Source organism: Rhinopithecus bieti, unplaced genomic scaffold (genome assembly GCF_001698545.2).
Source record: "Rhinopithecus bieti isolate Rb0 unplaced genomic scaffold, ASM169854v2 scaffold_2339, whole genome shotgun sequence".
NCBI classification, from domain to species: domain Eukaryota; kingdom Metazoa; phylum Chordata; class Mammalia; order Primates; family Cercopithecidae; genus Rhinopithecus; species Rhinopithecus bieti.
This window is the reverse complement of record NW_016803819.1, coordinates 2467079-2493157: the sequence shown is the minus strand read 5'-3', so window position 1 is coordinate 2493157 and position 26079 is coordinate 2467079. Positions and strand designations below refer to the sequence as shown.

General features: G+C 36.5%; 1 protein-coding gene across 1 annotated transcript in view; it reads right to left on the bottom strand.

The window, feature by feature from the left end:
- Positions 1-26079, bottom strand: part of SLC30A9 (solute carrier family 30 member 9) — a 109182-nt gene that overhangs the window by 78577 nt on the left and 4526 nt on the right. The window contains exons 2-3 of the mRNA XM_017854767.1: positions 18858-19022; positions 1639-1698 (exon numbers count right to left, since the gene is read on the bottom strand). Coding sequence (XP_017710256.1) covers positions 1639-1698; positions 18858-19022 — 225 coding nt within the window. The remainder of the gene's footprint in view (positions 1-1638; positions 1699-18857; positions 19023-26079) is intronic.

The window sequence follows — 26079 nt, the reverse complement described above, 5'->3', positions numbered from 1 at the left end:
TCCAAAAAAAAAAAAAAAATTACAGAGTAGTTGAGTGCTTTTCAAATTGTGAGGTGAAATCAGCATTTCATACAAAGCAGAACTATAAAGTAATTAAAGACTACTACATATAAGTACTTTTTTGTGAAAACCTTTGTTTCATTTACATATACTAATTTACATGTATACTAGTTGCTAATTAGTATTTCTTACGTGGGTTGCAGTCATAAAAGTTTAAAGTCACTAGACCATTTCACATAATGTAATACAACTAAAGAAAAGGATGGAATAATTTCATCAGTTAAAAATTACAAAAAAATTCATTACAGATTATAAGTTAAATATTGCCTTCTAATAAATTGTTTTCTATTGTCAATTATCAAACTGCTCATAAAAAGGCCAGCGACACCAACACCAATACCAGTTTGGCATCAATTATAGTCTGTGAGTTAAAAATTACAGAACATTGGTCTATGTTAATAAATCATTATAAGGTGAGACTTTTGGTCAAATGATACAGATAAATAAGCAAATACCTTAAGTGCAAGAGCAAAATAACAAACTCATGTGTTCTATTTCAAATTGTCACCTATTCACTTCATGTTCTATTCTCACATTTATTATTTCACAATTTTCTGTTCTACTTCCAAGTTGAAAGAGCAAATTCAGCCTAAGATTACCTATAACTACAGTGGGTAAAAAGACTCCTAAAATAATACATACTTACATTAAATGCACAAACATTGTGTAATAAGAATATTTCAGAAATAAAGTTCAATAAAAAAATCAAAACCTTATCTGAAAAAAATACATAAAGGAAATACAGATTTTTTTTTTTTCTGCATGAGTTTCAGGTCTCTAAACTGCCTTTTACATTTAAAAAAAGTTTTTTTATTTTAAATGTCTTCCAAATAGGTAAAAAATCCTGGCCCAGGTTATTAATGATGAAGATGAGGATGATAATGATAATCATGGCTGCTATAACAACATTAGTTAATTGACTGTCTACCATGTGTTAATCAAAGTTACCCTAGAAAAGAAGTCTCATTTTCAAGCACCACATTATAGGGGAGAAAACTAAGCCTCAAGAGAAGTCAAGTAAATTGCCCAAGGTCAGCCAGCTGGTAAGAACTGGAGTCACAAATTTAGTCCAGTTTTGTCTGATGCCAAAGCCACAGTGCTATTAATGATAGAGTTGCTGCCTCCATGAAACAGCTGCTTTGGAGATGAGAACCATAGCCTGTTACACAGAAAAGAGCTACAAATGGGAATTCCTTCAATTTCTCCCAGAAAAGAAAGTCAGACAAGAACGGCCAAACTCTACCTGGATTTGAATAAGCAGTAGCTGAAAGGTGTGGGCCTCTTGTTCTTTAATTGCATTACTCTTCTAAAACTGATAATGCAATTGATGATTCTTATTTGCCATTATTCCTTTCTTTGGGCTTTTGAAAAAATTTGTGACAAAAATGCAAAATAAATTTAATGGAAAATTACTTTAATATGTAAGAGAATAAATCCTTATGGTCAATCTATTTAAATAAAAGCAAAAATAAACTATACTCTTAGAATAATATAACTATGAAGACCTCTACATAAACCAATGTTATATATTTAATTCAAAACATTTCTGTAATAAAAAATAGGATAAAATATATTTACCTCTTACTTGGAGAGGTTCTTGCTTAAGTGGAGCTTTGAGTTCTGCGCCGATATCTTCTGCTGTAAAGTTTATTAAAACAAGTTTACACTGAACAACTGCTTTCACACAACTCTATAAACTTAATTAATATTAGCCAATGTAATATAGCAATGCATAAAAACGACAACGTATCATAGACCATGTTGGATTCATCTTAAGAATGTAAGAGTAGTTAAACATTACAATAGCTATTTATCTCATTAGCAGATTAAAGAAGAGAAACTGTACAATCATTTCAGAAGCTAAAAAAAAAGCATTTAATACAATTCAACATCCATGCAAATCTCAAACGCTTTTAGAAAATTAGGACAAAAATGGCCGGGCGCGGTGGCTCAAGCCTGTAATTCCAGCACTTTGGGAGGCCGAGACGGGTGGATCACGAGGTCAGGAGATCGAGACCATCCTGGCTAACACGGTGAAACCCCATCTCTACTAAAAAATACAAAAAACTAGCCGGGCGAGGTGGCGGGCGCCTGTAGTCCCAGCTACTCGGGAAGGCAGGAGAATGGCGTGAACCCGGGAGGCGGAGCTTGCAGTGAGCTGAGATCCGGTCACTGCACTCCAGCCCGGGCGACAGAGCGAGACTCCGTCTCAAAAAAAAAAAAAGAAAATTAGGACAAAAAGGAATTTAAAGGGTAAAACAAACCTACAACAAACATTGTCTTTAATGGTGAACGTTTAAATGCATTTTTAAATTAAGGAACAAAAGAATGCGCAGTTCTTCCATTTAAAACTGTACAGAGATACCATTCAATGAATAAAGAAGGATTATCAAGTGGGACTGGGACAACTCTACAACCCTATACCTACAAAAAAATACATTAAATAAGAAAATTTGAATCTACTTCCCCCCATAAAGAAAAAACAATTACAGGTAGATTGATTAATTATTTAAATGTTAAGGTATTTACATGCCTCATAGTAGACAATATAGAAAACTTTTATGGTACAGAAAGATTTCTTAAACAAGATATAAACAACACAAGAAAAACTGGATAAATTTCTGCTAAATTAAAACTCAGAAAAACTTTATTAAATAATCCCATAAAAAACAGAAAAAAGAAAGGCCTCAAACTGAGAGAAGATATTTCCAACAAATAGAATCAACAAAAGTAATCAAGAATATTTAAATAAGTCCTCTAGATCAAGAAAATGACAATCCATTAGAAAAAAACAGGAAGGACAATCTTGCAGAGAAAAGGATATACAAATAACCAATAAACATTTGAAAAAATGTCTGCCTCATCATTTAATAGAGTCCAAATGAAATCACAAGATGCTATTTTATAACCATCAGATCAAGAAAAAGGAAAATATGACAATATCTAATATTGGCAAGGGTATGGCACAATGAAAACGCATACACTGCTGGTGGAAATATAAACGGGCACAATACCTTGGTAAACAAGTAGGCATTATCTACTATAGTTGAACATAGGCATAAATTATGACCCAGCAATTCTTCTAAGTCAATATATTTGGCTTCAAGGAACTCTTGCACGAGGGCACAAGGACAGAGGTACGTGAGTGTTCAGAGTACTGCCCATTAGCAAAATAATAGATAGATAGATAGAGAGATAGAACATGTTATATTCATACAACATTTCATACAGCAATGAATAATAACAAACATAATAATGGCCATCTTTCTCTGAGCTTTTACTGTGTGCTAAGTACTAATCTAAGCATGTATCAACTCATTTAACTTATACAACATCCCTGAGCAGTATGTGCTATAATTATCTCCAAGAAAATTAATGAACCAGACACACACACCAATAAGATAAATCTTAGCAACTAAATTTAATGAAAGAAGTAAATCACAAAAGAACACATACAATAAGCTATCACAATGAAGTTCACAAACAAGCAAAAATAAACAATCAGGGCTATATACAAATGTACAAAGCTATTTCCTTTTTTTTCACATGGATACATAGGACAAATGGAGATGTGAGGATGTGATCAAGACAGTGAAGTTCTTAGCTTGAGTAGTAAATTCCAAGGTTTGATTTTATGTTTTTTAACATATATGCATTATAATATCCTTTTGTATGTATCAAATACATTGTAAAAGTCTCACCCTTAAAACAGTTTCCATTATATTTATATCCTCATTCAATTAATATTTCAGAGTTTATGAAGAATGGCTACATTTACTAAGTATTTAACATGTGCCATGTACTGTCCTATGCACTTTACAAATTATTTCATTTAATTGTCCCAAAATTGCTCTGAGTGAAAATACTATTATCTTCATCTTATGAGGAAACTGAGACACAGAGATTATTATAACTTCCCCCAAAGTCACAGAGCCAGTTTTCCTTATTATGAGGAAACTGCGGCATAGAAAGGTTTTGTAAATTCTCCCATAGTCACACAGCTAGTATTTTAAACATGGAGGTACAGTTATTTTGATTACTCTATACTCTTAACCACTTTCCTGTATTGCCTGTGTTTAGAACAATATTTAATTTTATGTGTAGGTATTTGTGTATTTTTCTAGGGGGTAAAAAAGGAGTAGATAATGGATTACCAACATGCAGATCACTGGAACCTCCTGAAAACAGCAGTTTCTGGACAAGAATGGGAATGGACACAGTAGTTGAGGAGAAAATAGGAGATTAAATGGAAGCAGTATTTGGACTTTCAGCAGGAGCTGAAAAAGAGAATGAATCAAGGAAAGGTTGACTGCATTTTACATAGAGATGGGAATGATGCAATAACCATGAAGAAAATATAAAGTAGGCTAACAGAATAATCCCAAAAGCAAAGTCCTTGAGCAGATGAGATAGTAGGGGACTCAGAATATAAGTCTCTGAAAACATGGAATGAAACAGAAATTAACTAATTCCACATATGTAGATTATGAGTTCATTTAAACGATATGGAACACCACTAAGTCTGACTACTTAACTGTGGTACATTTGTACTTCTGACATCTTATTGTTTTCAGTTTACCATTTTGTTTTCTTTGCTTTTATTTTTATTTCGCTTTTCCTGCCATCTCTTAGATTGAAAGTTTTCTATATTGTCCTCCCAATTGCTATTTAGAATTTCCAAGACTATATTTCTATTGTTTAACATTATTTTTCTTTAAAAAAAACTTTTATTATTAATTTGTTGGGTTTTGGTTACATTTGCTTTTATATTTTAATTTTTTTATTTTAATTTTATGGGTACATAGTAGGTTTATATACTTATGGGGTACATGAGGTATTTTGAAACAGGCATACAAAGTGTAATAATCACATCAGGGTAAATGGGGCATCGATCACCTCAAATATTTATCTTTTGTGTTACAAACAACTCAATTATACTTTTAGTTGTTTTTAAATGTACAATAAATTATTGCTGACTGCAGTGACCCTGTTGTGCTATCAAACACTAGATCTTATTCATTCTATCTAATTGTAGTTTTGTACCCATTAACCATCCTCACTCTCCACCTCCCACTATTTTTCCCAGTCCCTAGTTGCCATCATTCTTCTCTCTCTCTCCATGAATTTACTTGTTTTAATTTTAGCTCCACAAATAAGTGAGAACATGCCCTTTTCCTTTCTGTGCCTGCCTTATTTCACTTAAGGTAACAACCTCCAGTTCCATCCGTATTGCTGCAAATGACAGGATCTTACTCTTTTTCAGGCCTAAATAATACTCCACTGTATACATAGACTACATTTTCCTTATCCATTCATTTGCTGATGGACACTTAGTTTGCTTCCAAATCTTGGCTATTGTGAACAGTGCTGCAATAAACATGGGAATGCAGATAGCTCTTCTGATATGCCGATTTCCTTTTTTTTTTTTTTTGAGAGGGAGTCTCACTCTGTCGCCAGGCTGGAGTGCAGTGGCACGATCTCAGCTCACCGCAACCTCCACCTCCTGGGTTCAAGCGATTCTCCTGTCTCAGCCTCCTTAGTAGGTGGGACTACAGGCATGTGCCACCACACCCGGCTAATTTTTTGTATGATTTCCTTTCTTTTAGGAATATACCTAGTAGTGGAATTGCTGGTAGTTCTATTTTTGGTTTTTTGAGGGTCCTCCAAATTGGTCTTCATAGTAGCTGTACTAATTTACATTCCCACCAATAATGTACAAGGGTTCTCTTGTCTCCACTTCCTCACCAGCATTTGTTATTGCCTGTCTTCTGGATAAAAGCCCTTTGAACCGGAGTGAGATGATATCTCATTATTGTTTTGATTTGCACTTCTCTGATGATCAGTGATATTGAGCACTTTTTCATATACCTTTTTGCCACTTGCATATTTTCTTTTGAAAACGTCTCTTGAGATCTTTTGCCCACATTTTAATCAGATTATTAGATTTTTTTCCCCCTAGAGTTATTTAAGTTCCTTATATATTCTGGTGAGATTGACAGTTTACAAATATTTTCTCCCATTTTGTGGGTTGTCTCTTCATTTTGTTGACTGTTGCCTTTGCTGTGCAGAAGCCTTTTAACTTGATGTGACCCCATTTGCCCATTTTTGCTCTGGTTGCCTTTGCTTGTGGGATCTAACTCAAGAAATCTTTGCCCAGCCCAGTGTCCTGGAGAGTTTCCCCAATGTTTTCTTTAAGTAGTTTCATCATTCAAGGTCTTAGATTTCAGTTTTAATCCATTTTATTTGATTTTGTATATGGCGAGAGAAGGGGTCTAGTTTCATGCTTCTGCAAATGGATATCCAATTTTCCCCAGCATCATTTGTTGAATAGACACTCCTTTCCCCAATGTATGTTTCTGGCACATCTGTCGAAAATGAGTTCACTGTGTATCTATGGATTCACTTATGGGCTCCATATTCTGTTCCATCGGTTTATGTGTTTGTCTCTATGCCAGTAAAACAGCACAAAGGATTTAGGTTTAGTAACCTAAACCTATGCTGTTTAGATTATTAAAGCCCTGTAGTACAATTTGAAGTCAGGTAATATAATTCCTCCACAGTTTTTTCTTGTTGCCCAGAAAGCAAAGGTGGGTAGGGGGTGATTTGGAATAATACCTGGGAAAGAGTAAGAGGAAAAATAAATGTTTCTCTAGAATTTCATAGTGATCTAAATGTCTTCCATCATACTATTATTATTATTTTTTTAAGGGTCAGGATATTGCTATGTCACTCAGGCTGTAGTGCAGTGGCGAGATCATAGCTCACTGCCATCTCCAACTCCTGGGCTCAAGTGATCCCACCTTAGCTTCTCTAGTAGCTGGGACAAGAGGTGAACACTATCACACCAAGCTAATTTTTAAATTTTTTGTAGAGATGAGGTCTCACTATGTTGCCCAGCCTGGTCTCAAACTCCTGGGCTCAAGCGATCCTCCCACCTCAGCTTCTCAAAGTGCTGGGAGTACAGGCCTGAGTTACTGAGCCTGGTTATAGTACCTCAGCCACAGAGCCTGGTTGATTATAGTTTTAGCATTTAATATTAAAAGAAAGTTTACTGTTTTATTATCAATAGTTTTACCAGGACATTTTATCCATTTCTTGTTCATCGTTGTCTGTTGGATATCTCATCCCTTCTGTAACTCAGGGTTTCTTCTGCATCTTGCAGGAGTATATGCTTTAAGAGTTTTTGTTTGTTTGTTTGTTTGCTTGTTTGTTTTTTAATGTGGAGGGGTTGATTAGTAAAATGACTCTAATATTTGGGAGATGAAGATGGTTAACAGATTAAAAAAATAGAGTAAGACTTACTATTTGATAGTACATTAGGGTGACTATAGTCAGCAATAACTTAATTGCATATTTTAAAATAACTTACAGAATGTAACTGGTTTATAAATCAAAGGATAAATGCTTGAGGGGATGGATACCCCATTCTCCATCATGTGTTTCTTTCACATTGCATGCCTGTATCAAAACAGCTCATGTACTCCATATATACACCTACTATGTACCTCCCAAAATTTTAGAAAATAAGTTTTTTTTAAAATGACATTCATCTTTATATGTATGATAACATTCCTATTTTTACCTTCACTTTATAAGGATTATTTAGATCACTATAAAATTCTAGAGTAGCATTCATTTTTTCCTCTTACTCTTTCCTGGATATTACTCCAAATCACTCCCCCATCTTTGCTTTCTGCATATTTTGCAGGTAAAAGTCTACCTCAGTAGAACAACAATTAGGCTGATAGTATTCTGATTTTCTCTTTGTCAGCTTTTAAGTTCGGTTGTTTCGTGTTTTGGTTTTAAATCTGTGGTTTCTCTACAAAGTGTCTGGGGTGGATTTCTTTTATTTATCCTGCTTGGTACTCAAAACATATTTTGATCTGAGAATTCCTGTTTTCTCAAATTCTAAAACATTCTAATCCATTATCTCTTCATATATCGATTCCTCGCCATTTCTCTACCTATTAAATGTAGGCTAGAGCTGCATGCTCTTAAATGCTTTCAATTTTGGAAAATCTTTTGCCTTCCTATGTGCCTTCAGACTGAATTTCAATTTGCTAACTTTCCTACTGACAATGACTATTTAGTTTACTACATTTTTACTTCAGTGGCTACGCTTTCATTTCTAAGATTTTTAATTGTCTCCTTTTCCTAATTATTTGCTCTGGTTTTATTTCTGCAAGTTTGTGTTTCAAAACTCCCTGTCATTTTTAATGATTATGAGTCCTTCATTTAACCTTTTGAGAACATTAAACTTATTTTAAAGCAATTGAAGCTGTTATTTTAGCTTCATCTGGAATTAATTCACATTTGTTGATTCTGTTGGCTTTCGTAGCATTAGGATTCTTCATGTACTTTGAAATTTCAGAGTTCACCATCTTACCCTGAATACAGGGTATATCCTTCATTCTCCTCTTCACATTCTTGTGCTCAGAGTTCAGTCTAATACCTCTATGCAGAACTCATATTGCCAGTTTGATCTCACATTGCCAGTTTGAAATTCCTTCCCCTCAAGCCAGTCTCTAAGCCAGGAAACAGCAGGTTTCAGTTCCTGGTTCATATGGTTTGGCTCTGTGTCCCCATCCAAATCTCACCTTGAATTATAATCCCCATAATCCCCACGTGTGAAGGGCAGGACCAGGAGGAGGTAATCCGATCATGTGGCAATTTCTCCCATGCTGTTCTCATGATAGTGAGTGAATCTCATGAGATCTGATGGTTTTCTAAGTGTCTTGCATTTCCCATTTGCACTCATTCTCCTTCCTGCCAGCCTGTGAAGAGGTGCCTTCTGCCATGATTTTAAGTTTCCTGAGGCCTCCCCAGTCACGTGGAACTGTGAGTCAATTAAACCTCTTTTCTTCATAAATCACCCAGGCTCAGGTATTTCTTCATAGCAGCAGGAGAATGGACTAGTACATTGGTCTTCTCCTTGCCTCCCTAGACCTACAGCCTCCTATAAGACACAGTCTTGGGTAGCAACTGGAATTAGCTATTTTCAGCCTTCTTCTATGGGGGTGGGTGGATAAGTTCAAATAGTGAGTCTGACTCCAGTACCTTGCTATTCACGTAGCACATGTAGCACATTACTCCAAACAAGCCAGACTCCTAGCTGCCACTTCCAGGTTACAGACCCAGAGTCCAGAAGCTTCTGTTCCATTTCTTTGATATAACATGTCTTTTTTTAGTCCAACTGTGTCTTCAATTTTCTCTTTTTATACTTTATTATTCAAATGAGTGGTTAGAAGAACAGGTGCCTCAAAGCATGTATTCACAATACCACTGTGATCAGAAGTTCTGCCTATCCATTGAGTTACCTCTTTCAAAGCTTATGTGAAGCAATTAAATGCCAATATATTAAGCACTAACAAAAGCAAAGCCCTATTTGAAATAAAAGCAAAATATTTTACACGTAATTTTTAGTATATTTCTTGGCAATTGTTTTGCAGTGAAAACCACTTGGAAAATGACTAAATACTGTGTGTGTGCTTATTTTATCTTTTTTTTTTTGAGACAGGATCTTGCTGTGTCGCCCAGGCTGGAGTGTGGCACAATTAGGGCTCACTGCAGCCTCAACCTGTTGGGCTCAAGTGATCCTCCCGTCTCAATCTCCCGAGTAGCTGGGACTACAAGCACATGCCAACACACCTGGATAATTATTTTTTGTAGAGACAGTGTCTCCACATGTTACCCAGGCTGGTCTCAAACTCCTGACCTCAAGGAATCCTTCACCTTGGCCTCCCAAAGTGCCAGATTGCAGGTGTGAGCCACTGCACTTGACCAAAATACAGTATGTTTTGATACCTAAAGCATGTACAGAAAATCTAAAAAGACTTTAAGTATTTGTCAAATCCTAAGTAGGTTATGATGTCATACTGGTAAACTGAAGATAAGCTTAAAAACACTTCTATTTACTAACTACATTTGACCTTGAAAAGTTAAATTATTATTATTTTATTTTTGTCTGGCTACACAGCAAGCAAATTCTAAACTATCTTTATCTGTAGAATCTATATATCCATTTCTTACAATTTAGTTTTGGGAAACAGAGAGCAGGGCAGAGAAGAGTGAAGGGAAAAAGGTAGAATAATACATTTTCAAAACTTACCTAATGTCCAAACAACTGATAGCTACTGTCAAAAATTTCAGAAACAATGGTAGTTTCTACAATGCTCAAATTTATTCAACTAAATCACATAAAATGAGTTGCTCTAAGCTATGTATTTCTGGATATTCTTCTCACTACAAACTGTCTAGATGTTACTAAATATATAGTGTTATACAGCACAAACAAGAATGCTAGTAAACGGCTTAAACACATGTATGAATACTTAATTTACATAGCACCAACTTAATAAACTCACACTGCATCACTGGAGTAGAATCTTTATGATTTCAATCAGTAACCAAACATTCTATCCATGAATATCTCTAGACATTTGTTTTAAGCTCAAACCCAACGCTGGCTGTTTGCCACACATCTGCTGTCATTAGCAAAATTAAAACTAATTTTACCAAAATTTAACACATCTGAATGCTCCTTAAAAACTTAAGGATTCCTTAGCAAGTCTCTGCTTCTTAATGAGCCGTTCCTGACTTCATCATGTGATTTGAATTATTCAAAACTTAATCTCAAATCCTTAAATATACAAATTACCTTTCAATCAAGCAATTACTTGCTCTCTATCTGATGGCTAACAAGGTCTAATGTGGCCTAAGCAAGTACTGAAAAATTGAGCCCAAAATATAACTGTCAATAAACAATACATTTCTAATGTAAGAAAATAAACTAACATTTTTATTCCAGTCAGCAGAGAAAAAAGAAACTTAATCATGGATCTCAATTTGAAAGATTCTGAATGGTGGAACCATATTAAATATTTTCCCCTTTGTCTATGTTCACCTCTGCAGAGCATTATAACATATTTTACCCTTAATTATATTATTTCATCCCTATTTCTTTTCCCTTAACTATGTTCTAATAAACATGCTTATTTCTGGAACTTAGGGACTCATTACACTCTGCATTCTTTCATTGCATAAAATCACTTAATCAATATTTACCCCAGCAGTTCTCCATCACCACAAAAGAAAGAGAAGAAATTGCACAGGTAAACCCAAAGGGAGGATGAGGCTTAGGAAAAATAATGAAAACAAGGAACCATTAAAATATATACAGGTTTCTCAAGGAACCTGTAAAATCTTCCCCTGTGAAAGACATCTAACTAAAGGAAAAATGGTCTTGAAATGTTTATTACTCTTCAAACACTGTCTTCTCCTGACACAGATAGTATGGTTTTTCTCCAGCCACTCCTTCTCAAGTCTTCTTTGCAGGCTCCTCTTCTACCTGTCCCTCACCCATGTGGGGGATTTTACACTAGAAGATCTCTTCTCACTCTAAACACTCCCCGCACTGTCTCAAACAGACCCGTGGTTTCAGTTACCATGTATGTATAGGTAAAAACTCCTAAATCTTTAGCTCCAGGTTAGAACACTAAGCATTCACTCACTTATAAATATTTACTATGTCCCTACTATCAGCAAGGCACTGAGGTTCATGTTGTCATGGAGCTTGCAAACATGTAGGTGATGAGGAAATAAATAAAATATTGAAAACATCAATCAGGAGTAAGTGCTACCTATGCCGAAAATTAAATTACGGTAGTATTAAAGACTTACTGGGTAGCTACTTTAGGTTGAGTGACTTTAAAATGTCTCTATGCAGAGGTGACATTTAAACTGAGATATGAATGACCGAAAGAGGTTAAGCCATGCGAAGAAGGGCACCTTGGAAAGAGAAAGCAACTAGAGCAAAGGCCCTATAACAATAAGCTTGCCATTTTCTCAGAACCAAAAGGAGAGTGCTTTGGCTGAAACATAATGAACAAGCAAGAGAGTAGTAGAAGGAAATAAAGAGGAATATGGAAGCCAGATCAGCTAGAGAGAACTCTGAGAGTCAGATTAATAAATTTTAATTTTATTCTAGCAATCGTGACTTTGTTCTATGGGTAACTAGAAGCCAATGGAGAGTTTTAATTAAAAAAGTGACATGATATGTTTTTAAAAAGACCACATTTGTTATGTGAAAAATGAACTACAGAAGAACAAGAATGGAAACAGAGATCCCAGGGAGAATATCACCACAGTAAATCAGACAAGAGATAATGATGGCTTGAAGTAGGATACTAGTTGTGTTAAGACGCGTGATGTCTTTTTTTTTTTTTTTTTGAGATGGAGTCTTGCTTTGTCGCCCAGGTTAGAGTGCAGTGGCGCGATCTCAGCTCGCTGCAATCCCTCCCGACTGGTTTCAAGCAATTTTCCTGCCTCAGCCTCCTAAGTAGCTAGGACTATAGGTGATTGCCACCATGCCCGGCTGATTTTTTGTATTTTTAGTAGAGATGGGGTTTCACCAGGTTAGCCAGGATGGTCTTCATCTCATGACCTCGTGATTGGCCCACCTCGGCCTCCCAAAGTGCTGAGATTACAGGCATGAGCCACCACGCCCAACCTGATGTGTGACATCTTAACAGATGATGCAGTGACTAGTAGATTCACTGGATAACCAACTGCCTACTGGTCACTGCATCATCTGTTAAGATCTTCCATAGGCATCTATAATTCGGATGTCCAAACCAAGCCATCATCAGCATCTCATTAAAATATCCTCCAACTCGGTACTCCTAATTTCCTAATTTTAGAAATTATTGAAATCCTCTAGACAATTGGCCAAACAGTAACCAAGCACTGCCCTTGGCTTGACCCCCTTCTTCATCCCCCAGACTCAATTACTAAGTCCTAATTATTCAGCTCCTAGATCTCTTAAGGTCATCTACTCCTTTAAAAAAAAAAAGCATTGCCATTATCCTAGTCCAGAACTCCATTTGTACTACTACTTTCAATCTCCCTCCTTTGCAATATGTTTGCCATTTTGTAACTAGTTATCTTTCTAAAACCTTAAATCTGATCAAGTATCTCCCCTGTTGGGAACAGGACCCCCAAAATCTGGCCATAAATGGCCCCAAAACTGGCCATAAACAAAATCTCTGCAGCACTGTGACATGTTCATGGTGGCCATAACGCTCCACGCTGGAAGGTTGTGGGTTTACTGGAATGAGGACAAGGAACACCTGGCCCGCCCAGGGCGAAAACCACTTAAAGGCATTCTTAAGCCACAAACAAGAGCATCAGTAATCTGTGCCTTAAGGACATGCTCCTTCTGCAGTTAACTAGCCCAGCGTACTCCTTTAATTCGGTCCATCCCTTCATTTCCCATAAGGGATACTTTTAGTTAATCGAATATCTATAGAAACAATGCTAATGACTGGCTTGCTGTTAATAAACACGTGGGTAAATCTCTGTTCGGGGCTCTCAGCTCTGAAGGCTGTGAAACCCCTGATTTCCCACTTCACACCTTTATATTTCTGTGTGTGGGTCTTTAATTCCTCCAGTGCCGCTGGGTTAGGGTCTCTCCGACCGAGCTGGTCTTGGCACTCCCCTACTTGTATTAATAATACTCTGTTATTCCCACTACCTACAAAACAAAGTCCAAACTCCTGAACAAGAGTCCGATCTGACCACTGCTTGACTCTTGCCATTTTCTCAGAACATGGCTGAGAAAAAGGGAGACTGCTTTGGCTGACACATAATGAGTAAGCAAGAGAGTGGTAGAAAAAAAATTAAAAGGAATATGGAAGATGGATTACCTTCTCTTGTACTTTCAATGCTACCAACACCACCAAATCCTCTACTCACTATTCCAGGAATTTTACCTCCTTTTTCCACCATTCACCACACCAATACCTACTTTTGTGTGTGTGTGTGTGTGTGTGTGTGTGTGTGTGTGTGTGTGTGTGTGTGTGTGTTTTGAGACAGGGTCTCACTCTGTTGCCCAGGCTAGAGTGCAGAGGCACTATCATGGCTCACTGCAACCTTGACTTCTCAGGCTCAGGTGACCCTCCCACCTCAACCTCCTGAGTAGCTGGGACTACAGGTGTACACAATGCCCAGATAATTTTTGTATCTTTTGTACAGACAAGAGTTTCACCATCTTGCTCAGGCTGGTCTCAAACCCACCTTGGCCTCCCAAAGTGCTAGGATTTCAGGTGTGAGCCACCACACCTGGCCAATACCTACTTTTCTTTCATGTCTCCAAGTAGGTATCATTTCCTTATGGAAAGCTTTCCTAACCACTCAAAACTTGGTTAAGTGCCTCTCCTATGTGCCCCTGCAGCACAATGAATTTCCCCTATCACAGTCTGGTTATCCCTCAGTATTTGTTGGGGATTGGTTCCAGGACCTCCCTATAGATACCAAAATCCATGGATGCTCAAGTCCACCTTATAAAATGGTACAGTATTTGCATATAACCTATGAACATCCTCCCATGTACTTTAAGTCATTTCTAGATAACTTATAATACCTAATTCAATGCAAATGCTAAGTAAACCATTGTTATATTGTATTGTTTAGGAAACAATGACAAGAAAAAATGTCTGCATATGTTCAGTACAGATGCAGCCATCCATTTCCCCCCCAAATCCTTTGATCCTTGTTTGGCTGAATCCACAGATGCAGAACATATGAATACAGGGCTAAATGTTACAATACAATATTTGTTTGCTTAATTTTCTGCTTTAGTATCAGCTCTGAGTCATTCTCATTTTCTGTCATATAAAAAGTGCTCAATAAATACTTCTTAAGTAAATTAATGAATAAAGGACTTCCTTTAATGCTTCCTTTTATTGTACCTCAAGCAAAATCTTTTTAAATGCATTGTTAGTCTAGCAAAAAATTATATGAAAACGGCAAAAATGAAGTGAAAGTAGAACCTCTACAGAATAAACGAACACATCAAAGCCAGCTCTCCCTTGATTTCTATTGAAGCTTGGATTCTTTGAGCTTATTTCTACCTCCAGACCTACAAGGGACATGGAAGACCAGAGAATAAGACTAGGTTGTGCCCAAGATAAGGAGTCTAACAGGGGACACTGAAGTAAAAAGCCACAGCCATGGAATCACTATGAACTAGAAATAAATAATACACATAGAAGGGAACAGCAAGGAAACTGGCCTGTCTGTATTTTGGTGTTAAATAGTGGGGAAGAAAAAACTACTCCTCTGAAAATCCTACAGACAAGTGAACCCTAACACAAGTATACATCTGAATTCACAATGTAAATCTCAAGCAGAGAACTGAATTTAATGTGGTCCCAATAATGCTACTGGAGAGTAGCATATAAAAGCAAAAACAAATCCTTCCAGGCAGAAAGTCATTTTCATTCCAGATAAACATCAAATACTTTCAAGATGCAAAAACATCATGGAAAATGAACAACTCACAGTTATAAAACACAGTTATGACATCACGAATAAGAGCAAAAAAGGTAAGAAAAGGATCATATAGTGAGAAACAAAAAGATTTCATATAGCAGAATTTTCTGTTAAAAATATAAAATAGTTACGTTTAATGTATCTAATAAAAGGTAAGTCTGAAAATACAACCAAAGAATTAAAGACCAACCAAGCAAGGTAAAAAACAATTTCTAAAAATGAAAAATATGGCCGGTATGGTGGCTCACCCCTGTAATGCCAGCATTTTGGAAGGCTGAGGCAGGAGGATTGCTTGAGCCCAGGACTTCAAGACCAGCCTGGGCAACACAGAGAGAACTTGTCTCTACAAAATACAAAAATAAATTAGCTGGGCATGGCAGCACACACCTGTTTTCTCAGCTACTTGGGGGGCTGAGGTAGGTCGAGCCCATGAGGTCGAGGCTGCAGCGAACCATGATCACACCACTGTACTCCAGCCTGGGCAACAGAATGAGACTTGGTCTCAAGATAGATATATATATAGATATATATATATATCTATATCTATATATATACACACACACACACACACTATATACACACACACATATATATACACACATGCACATATATATATATAATCATTTAAGTTAAAAACCCAACATACATAATCAACCAGCATATTTGAGACAACTAAAGAGGAAATTAGTGATTCTGGTAGACCTGAGGAAATAATACAGAATGCAGGCCAGAAAGGTAAAGAAATAGAAAATATGATAGAGAGGTTTAGAGACATGAAAAACATAAGATGATGTAACATATTTCTAACTGAAGTTCCAGAAGAAGATAATACAGAAACGGGAAGATGTAATATCTGAAGGGATAATAAGAGAACTGTAGAATTCCAGAATTGTAGAAAAATATCCATCTTCAGATCTAGGAAGCCCAACAAATCTCAAGTAGAATAAATACAAAGAGATACATACCTAGTTACTTCATAATAAAACTGCCATTTATACCAAAGAAAAAGACTTTCAAATTAAAGTTAATCAAATTTTAAAATGCTGTCAAATAGAAAAGATACACAAACAAAGGCATCTGACTTCTCAACAATTAGTGGAAGCCAAAAGACAATTGAGTAACATCTTAAATGTGCCTTTCCCACAAAAGATCCTCACCTAAACGAACTTCTATAGGATGCACATCAGACAGAAAGATTAGATATAAGAAAAGGTGGCTAACAAAGACTCTGAATAAATCTAAGCAAACAACAACGTATATTTTATAGCAGAGAAAGAGCAGAACAGACAGAAAATATCAGCCAACAAACAGTACATAAGTTGGAGGAGGCGATCAGAATTAAAGCACTCTAAAGCTTTTGTGTTTTTCAGAAGGAAAGTAAATTTATCAATTAACTTTAGTCTTTGAAGTACAGACACAGAGTCTGAAACTTTCAAATGAAAGAAAGAGAATATTGGAGAGGAGATAATGGAATGAGGAAAAAAAAAAGGCAAAAAAGGAATTTAAGAAAACAGCACAAAGAAACATGATAAAATGGTAGAAATAAGTTTAACTAGATCAGTGATCACAGTAAATGTAAACTGCCTAAACTTCCAGTTAAAAGACATAGATGATCGTATTAAGACAAAACAGTTAAAATCAAAGGATGGGAAAATAGTAACCAAAAGAAATGTAGTGGAGAGGTCACTAAAGTAAAAGAGTAGCTGCACAATGATAGAGGGTATAATTCATCAGTGTTATGTAATAATTCTAAATATGTATGCATCTAATGACAGCCTCAAATTATAAAAAGCAAAAATTTGCAGAATCATAAAAAAAGACCATCAAATCTACCATGAGACTCTGATACTCCAACATCTCCCTTGGTAATAAAGAATTTTTAAAACTGGACAAAGATTTGTATTGAACACTAAAATAAGAATTGATGTGTATAAACACCACACCAGCAATTAAAAATACACATTATTTTCAAGACAGGAAAATCATTTAGAAAAACTGACTAACTGCTAAACCAAAATGTTACACTCAACAAATTTCAAGACTGAATCAATACAGACCACAGTTTGTGAAAAACATTTAATACAAAAGATAAACAAAATTCCATCTATCTGTAAATTTAAAATGATACTTTAACAACTAAAAAGTCATAGAAGAATCACAATAGAAATAAGAATACATTTAGAATTATAAATAATAAAAATATTATATATCAAAACTGTGGGATGTGTTATGGCTTAAATGTCTATTTCAGAAAGGAAGGAAGGGTTAATATTAATAAACTAAGTATCTAACTGACAATAACAGAATAACAGAACCAAAAAACAAGAGATGCTAGTGAGGCTGCAGAGAAAAGTCAATACTTAATACACTGCTAGTGGGAATGTAAGTTAGTTCAGCCACTGTGGAAAGCAGTTTGGAGATTTCTCAAAGAACTCCAGCAATCCCATTAGAGAGTGTATATCAAAAAGAAATAAATTATTCTACCAAAAAGACACATGCACTTGGTGTTCATTGCAGCAATATTCACAATTGCAAAGACTTGGAATCAACCTAAGTGTCCATCAATGGTGTACTGGATAAAGAATATATGGTACATATACACCATGGAATACCATGCAGCCACAAAAAGGAATGAATTATGTCCCTTGCAGCAACATGCATGTAGCTAGAGGCCATTATCCTAAGCAAATTAACAAAGAAAACAAAAAACCAAGTACCACACATTCTCACTTATAACTAGGAACTAAACACTAGGTACACATGAACATAAAGACAGCAAAAATAGGTACTGGGGACTACTAGATGAGGCAGAGAGAGAAAGGGCAGCAATGGTTGAAAAACTATTTGGTACTATGCTCACTATCTGGGTGATGAGATCAAGTGTACCCCACACCTCATCATCAAACAAAATACCCATGTAACAAGCCCTCACATGTACCCTCCTGTATCTAAATAAAAGTTGAAGTTATAAAACAATAAAACAGAGAAAAAAATAATGACAGAACAAACACAAAAAAAAGACAGCAAGGAGGCTATAATTAAAAAGCAAAAATTGATGATATAGGATACAAACATATAATGGTTCAAAGTAAAAAAAATTACTTGGAAAAATAATAAAAGACAAACCTCTGGGAAGACTAGTCAAGAAAATAAAACAAATATTAGGAATGAAAAAAGGACACAACTACATATGCTATTGAGAGTAAACAGGGAATATTATTATACACCTTATACCAATAAATTAAAATTTAGTTTAAGTAGATAAGTAGATAGTTTTCATAGAAAACTGAGTCAAAAGAAACAGAAAAAATAAAGAAATTAAACAAGTGGTTTAATAGTTCCCACAAAGAAAACATCAGTCCAGACAGTATTATAAGTAAGTTCTATCAAACATTCAGGGAACAAATAATTTCACACAAACTATTCCAGTATACAGAAAAAAATACATTTAAAAAATTTATACATACCTGTTTCAAATGACGGTACTTTTTCCACTCTGAGAGTTTGTGACCCCTGTCCTTCTTTCTGAACATTTGTGGAGTAAAACTTTACTTGACTCAGTGTACCAATATATGGATGAGTACAGGGAACCACGTTTGAAAAGCTTCCAAATGTCACTAAATTCTGCCACTCTAAAAGAAAAAACATATATACTTTAATTTCAAACCAACTCCCAGCTGCACAATTGCCAAGTCACCCTCTCCAGAGGAGGTGTTTCACTGCTTCTAGGTACACAGGAAATACATTTTGTAAAGAAAAATTAGTGACAACATTCTAATTTTCTCTAACCTGTAAACTTATTTGGAAATTTTTAAAAATATTAAAAAATCAAATAAAATATTTATGCTAGTCAGCTATTTTGAAAGGTATATAGTACATAATAGATACCCTTTATTTTGCATGCTAGTTGCAAGCTAAAAAAATTTTGGTATAATTACTTTTCAGAATAAAGGACTCTGGGAGGGAAGGTCAGGAAGACTTCCTACACAAAATTATCCTGTGTCCTTCTTCCACTAGCTAAAGATTTATTCCTCTTTCATTTCACAATCAATAAGTGAATTATATTATTCATTCATACTGTCACCGATTTTTTAATCAGATAATTAGATCAACATTTGGTGAGATGCCTCAGTATATGGGGAATTTTAATTGAGTGAAGAATAGAAGACTAATTACAAAGCACTTCAGCTGCTTCATCTGGGTTTATTGTGAGCTTTGAAGGGCTCAAATACAGAAGGAAAATATATTGCACAATTTACCCAAGTACAAGAAAACCAAATTTGTCTCTATTTTCCTGTGACCCTCCTTCTCTTTTATTTTTTACTATGAGTACTGAGAATTCCTCTTTTGAAAGAACCCAAAACCCAATCTAGATAATATTCATATATTTTGTAAAGTTTTAGGTGAAATCAAATTACATCATTACAGATAGTCAAGTTTTTCCAAGGATGGAGGGTTGAGCATTTAAGAGTTGAAACTTTTTTAACTGCTTAATAATGATCTTCCAAAAATGTTAATTCATGTATTGTGTGTGCAGATATATGCATTCTGAAAAAAAAGCCGTTTCTTAATGGCTCAGAGAATTCATCAGGAACATAAATTATTAATGTTGAAGATAATATGAAGAGCACAAAGGGCATAAGGGAACATAAGTATTCACTCAAGTTTCAGGCCTAGAACTTACTTCCTTGAAAAAGTTTCTGATGTCAACTGATTCTTTTACTTATTTGGGAAACTGTTGAAGGCCTAGAATGTTTTTGGTCATTTGTGTCTATTTTTTAAAGGGTCAGTAAAGCAAATATAACAGAAGATTCCTACACATTAAAATATGCTGCCTACTAGCAAAAATAATTAGTAAATATGGGCTAAAGCAGATTTTCATAGGAAACACACTCCAGAAAAGCATCTTCTTCATCCTGGCCACTGGTGTTCCGACTGTTCAGCCCTATTCAAAATATCTTCTGTAATTATTACCTGACAAAGACAACATGCCACTTTTTTTTTCACACACTGATGAAATACTTTCATAGAATTTGTGCTAAGATGTTTAAAGAGGGATTACTCCACAGTTTAAAAGTCCTTCCTTGGAAGATGACCCATTTCCATGACTTGATGCTAGATTTTTTGCAACGTTCTCCTTTGTTTCTAAAACGTTACAGAAAATCTCAAACATATGCAAAGGCAGAAAAACCAGCACAATAAACTGCCACGTACTCATTGCCTACTTTCAACAATGATCAACTCATGGTCAATTTCATCTCCTCTCTACCTGCACCAATATTAATTTGAAGCAAATCTCAGACATAATTTCATCCATAAATATGTCAGTATGTATTTATAAGAGACAAAAACTTTAAAAGAACCATAACACCATTAGCAGAAATTTTTTAAAAATCCTTAATATCATCAAATATTCTCAATTTCAAATTTCCAGTTGTTACAAATGTTATAATTTTTTTCCAGTGTCTACGTGAATAGATTCAGACAAAGTTTACATATTGGGACTAATTGAGATGTCTTTTAAGTCTCTTTTTTTTTTTTTTGAGACGGAGTCTCGCTCTGTCGCCCGGGCTGGAGTGCAGTGGCCGGATCTCAGCTCACTGCAAGCTCCGCCTCCTGGGTTCACGCCATTCTCCTGCCTCAGCCTCCCGAGTAGCTGGGACTACAGGCGCCTGCCACCTCACCCGGCTAGTTTTTTGTATTTTTTAGTAGAGACGGGGTTTCACCGTGTTAGCCAGGATGGTCTCGATCTCCTGACCTCGTGATCCACCCGTCTCGGCCTCCCAAAGTGCTGGGATTACAGGCTTGAGCCACCGCGCCCGGCCTAAGTCTCTTTTAAGCTACAGAATGTCTGCTTTTTTTTGTTTTGTTTTGTTTTGTTCTGTTTAACTGCAATTTTTATGTTGAAAAAGCCAGGTTGTTTGTCCTGAATTTTTGTCCTGGTGATTTCCCAGGCTGAATTTTGCTGACTGAATTCCTATGGTATTGTTTAGCCCATTCTTCTATATGTTCTATAAATCAATGGCTGTAAAGGCTTTATCTAACTTCAGGCTCTTTTTATTAGGTCAACACTACTTTGTTAAGTGGTGATGAGTTTTTTTATCAGGAACCACACAGTAACTGGTTGATTTATTTGGGATGATAATGTCTACTGTTCTTCAATGCCTAGAATCATTTATTCATTAGGTGGTTACAAAACAATACTAATTTTATTACTCCTTCATTTACTACTCAGAATACTTCTACAAAGAAAATATCCGTCATTTATTGGTTATTCAGAAAAGTAGTTCATATAGGAAAGTCAGACTAAATGCTTCTTTCCCTTTATTTACCAGTTCTCAAAATAATACATTAATTACCCAAGGTCCTGTAATAGTGACACATTTTTAATTTGTGTGTATATCATTAAAACTTCATAAATTTAAACATTACTTGGCATTTTTCAATCTAGTTTAGTCATCATCCTGACTAATAATGCTCAAACTGTTCTATTTTGGGCCAGTAGAGGTCTCTTAAAAATTGACTCCCAAGTGCTTTTGACACTATCCTCATAATCTTTGAAAGCTTTCTTGCTGGCTGTTTTGAAAAGTCCTTAATTTTTAACACCAGTAGAAATTCAGGTATTAGCAACTTTAGAAGTACACATCTGGCATTAATACGAGACAGAAAATGGCACATACATTTACCACCTTTAACACTGTATATTATAACAACTATACTAGAGCACATTTAACTCAATAAAACAAATATAATACCTAACACATAGCAATAGAAACACAACCACTGGTTAAAGAATTACTAAATTCCGCAGGGTGCAGTGGCTCACGCCTGTAATCCCAGCACTTTAGGAGGCCAAGGTGGGTGTATCACAAGGTCAGGAGTTTCAGATCAGCCTGGCCAACATAGTGAAACCCCGTCTCTACTAAAAATACAAAAAATAAGCCAGATGTGGTGGTGGGCGCCTATAATCCCAGCTATGCAGAAGGCTGAGGCAGGAGAATTGCTTGAACCCGGGAGGCAGAGGTTGCAGTGAGCCAAGATCGTGCCATTCTATTCCAGCCCGGGCGACAGTGTAAGACTCCATCTCAAAACAAAACAAAACAAAAAACAACAAAAAAAGAATTACTGAATTCATTAATTCTAGTAAGCAGAGAGACAGAATGAAAAATATTACCCACCACTGATACTCTTTTTTCAAGGAAACTTCTAAACAACCTACATATGGAAGTCTTTACCCTGGCACTTACTATTCTACTGGCCTGGACCAGAACTGTGTAAATACGGGCTATGTCTTCAAGACTGCAGAGCTCCTGGTATCCTATCATCAGTCTATTCAGAACAGCCACACTTCTCTGTGTTTATTTTATTCTCATGGCCTTTGTAGCTAATGACCTAACGGCCACTGCCAGTGATCACTACTTGTCCTCTCTATCCAATCTGGTTTGTCACCTACCACTTACTCTGGCTTCCAGAGAAAATCTGATCATCACTTTTAGGCTACGAATAACAACAAAAAGACACTCCTTTTCTCTCACAAAAACTGACAACTCAGTCTACTGTATGTGTTGCTTCCGCAACAACAACTAAAATAAACAAAAAGATTTCTTGCAATGTGAGTTTATTTCCGGCTAACTTCAGAGACAAAGTCAAGCTTGCAGCCTGTCTTCCAGATTTCAATCTCCTTACTTAAGAGACTATTTCAGTAATTATTTTCCAAAATTTCTAAGGCAGTGATATATGAAAGCTAAACAGCTGTTAAAGAGGTTACTAAGAGGTTATATAACCTTTTAAAGAAGTTATTAAGTATGAATTTAAAATACATAATATAGAACACAAAAATTGTTCCTCATAGTTTTATTCATCGCAGGAAAAAACAGAAACAACTCAAATGTTCCCTAATAGAACAATGATTAAGTTACTGCAGGTCCCTATACTTTTATTATGTATTCATTAAAAACTTTTAATAACAAGGAAAAACACTCATGCTATAATGTTGCATGAAAAAAAGCAGGAGACTTGTACAGTATGATTTCAACTACTAAAAATGTGGTGAAATATCTGGATTATGTATAGTTTTTACTTTATACCTTATACTTTCCTGTATTTAAAAAAATGCCCATAATAATAAAAAAAAAACCTAAGAATATATCAATTGCTAAATCATCTGAAACTTCATCAAGGTCTTATTAATATCATCATCACAATTTGTAATACAGTCTACCATTAACAGATTGACTATCTCTGGTTTACTTTAATCCTTTCAGCTAGCCAAAACTAAAGGAAAATCCTTTTTATCCTTAATCACGTAGCAAGCAAAAGTGTGATCTGGATGGAGTAGCTCAGTCTAGAAGATCACTGCTGATGTAACTTTTCTTCAGACCACAGTAAAAAACAGAAAATCTCTTTTTGAGTTAGGAAACAATAGATGACGACAACTTCCTGGACTGCATCTTGACATACATCTCTACTGCCTTGCTTAATTCTATTTTTTTTCCATTTTTATTTATTTTTGAGATAGCGTTTCACTCCGTCATCCAGGCTGGAGGGTAGTGGCATGATCTCAACTCACTGCAACCTCTACCTCCCGAGTTCAAGCGATTCTCCCACCTCAGCCTCCCGAGTAGCTGGGATTACAGGCATGTGCCACCACGCCTGACTAATTTTTGTATTTTTAGCAGAGATGGGGTTTCACCATGTGGGCCAGACTGGTCTTGAACTCCTAACCTCAGGTGATCCACCCTCCTTGGCCTCCCAAAGTGCTGGGATTACAGGTGTGAGCCACCGCATCCAGCTGTGTTTTTCTGAGACAAGGTGTCGCTCTGTCACCCAGGCTGGGGCAGTGGTGCAATCATGGTTCACTGCAGCCTCAACCTCCCCGGCCTCAGGTGGTCTTCCCACCTCAGCCTCCTGAGTAGCTGGGACCACAGGTGCATGCCACCCTACCTGGCTAAATTTTTTTTTTTTTGTAGAGATGGGATTTTGCCATGTTGCCCCAAACTCCTGAACTCAAGTGATCTACCTACCTTGGCCTCCCAAATTTTGCTGGGATTACAGGCATAAGCCACCATGCCTGGCCAAGAGTGATATTTTAAAAACACTCCTCTTTTTCTAAGCCTATGGCTTAAAATACTCAAATTTCCACCAGGTGCAGTGGCTCATGCCTGTAATCCCAGGACTTTGGGAGGCCAAGGCAGACAGATCACCTGAGGTCAGGAGTTCAAGACCAACCTGACCAACATGGTGAAATCCCGTCTCTACTAAAAATACAAAAATCAGCCAGGCATGGTGGCTAACACCTGTAATCCCAGCTACTCGGGAGGCTGAGGCAGGAGAATCACTTGAACCCAGGAGGCGGAGGTTGCAGTGAGCCGAGATCCGCCACTGCACTCCAGCTTGGGCAACAAGAGCGAAACTCCATCTCAAAAAAAAACAAAAAATGAAAAAACTCAATTTTATTTTCATACCACCCCACCATACCCTAGACACAACAGGTTTCTTTCTGCTCCTTAAAACTATTTGTCTGGGCCAGTCGCAGTGACACACCTGTAATCCCAGCACTTTGGGAGGCCGAGATGGGTGGAATGCTTGAGCTCAGGAGTTCAAGACCAGCCTGGGTAACATGGTGAAACCCAGTCTGTAACAAAAATACAAAAATTAGCTGGGCATGGTAGCGTTAGCCTGTGGTCCCAGCTACTCAGAAAGCTGACGTGGGAGGATCACTGGAGCCCGGGCAGTCAAGGCTGCAGTGAGCTGTGATCGTGCCAGTGCACTCTAGCCTGGGTGACAGAGCAAGACCCTTTCTCAAAAATACATACATATATACATACTAGTCTGATCTTTACAGTTCCTCTTTACTCTTCCCAAATTGCTCTTTCTCCCAGACCTTCACATGGCTTGCTCATTTTCATTTTTCATGCCTAGGCTCAGTCATCGCCTCAGAAAAGTTGGAGTCCCAGGCCATGTTATCTAATGAACTAGCCTGTCCTGGCTACTTTCTAGCCCATCGTCCTGTCTCTTCTGTGGCACTTTAAATATATTTACTTCTGGTGGAAGAAAGGTGGAAACCAACTACCTTGTTCAGCACTACACTATTAGCAATGATAACGCCTGGCATCCAATGCTGATTCTCATTCACAACAACTCTAGGAGGCACATACTACAGTTAGCTTCATTTTATACTAAAGTACAATAAATTCTATAATGAACTTGATCTGCATAGAATCTTTCTGTCGGCCTGCCCAAATGGTCTGTTTGTTTGTTTGCTTTTTTTTTTTTTTTTTTGAGATGGAGTTTTGCTCTTGTTGCCCAGGCTGGAGTACAACGGCGCGACCTCGGCTTACTGCAGCCTCTGCCTCCTGGGTTCAAGCAATTCTCTTGCCTCAGCCTCCCAAGTAGCTGTCATTACAGGTGCCCACCACCATGCCCAGCTAATTTTTGTATTTTCAGTAGAGATGAGCTTTTACCATGTTGGCCATGCTGGTCTTTTATAACTGTCAATACTCTCAGTTATTTAAAGAGTTTGAGGAGGAGGAGGGACCTCTGCTGGGGATAAAAGTTAAAGTCTCAGTCTACTTTTCTTATGCACACCAACATGGCACAAGTATACATATGTAACAAACCTGCACGTTATGCACATGTACCCTAGAACTTAAAGTATAATAAAAATAAATAAATAAATAAATAAATAAA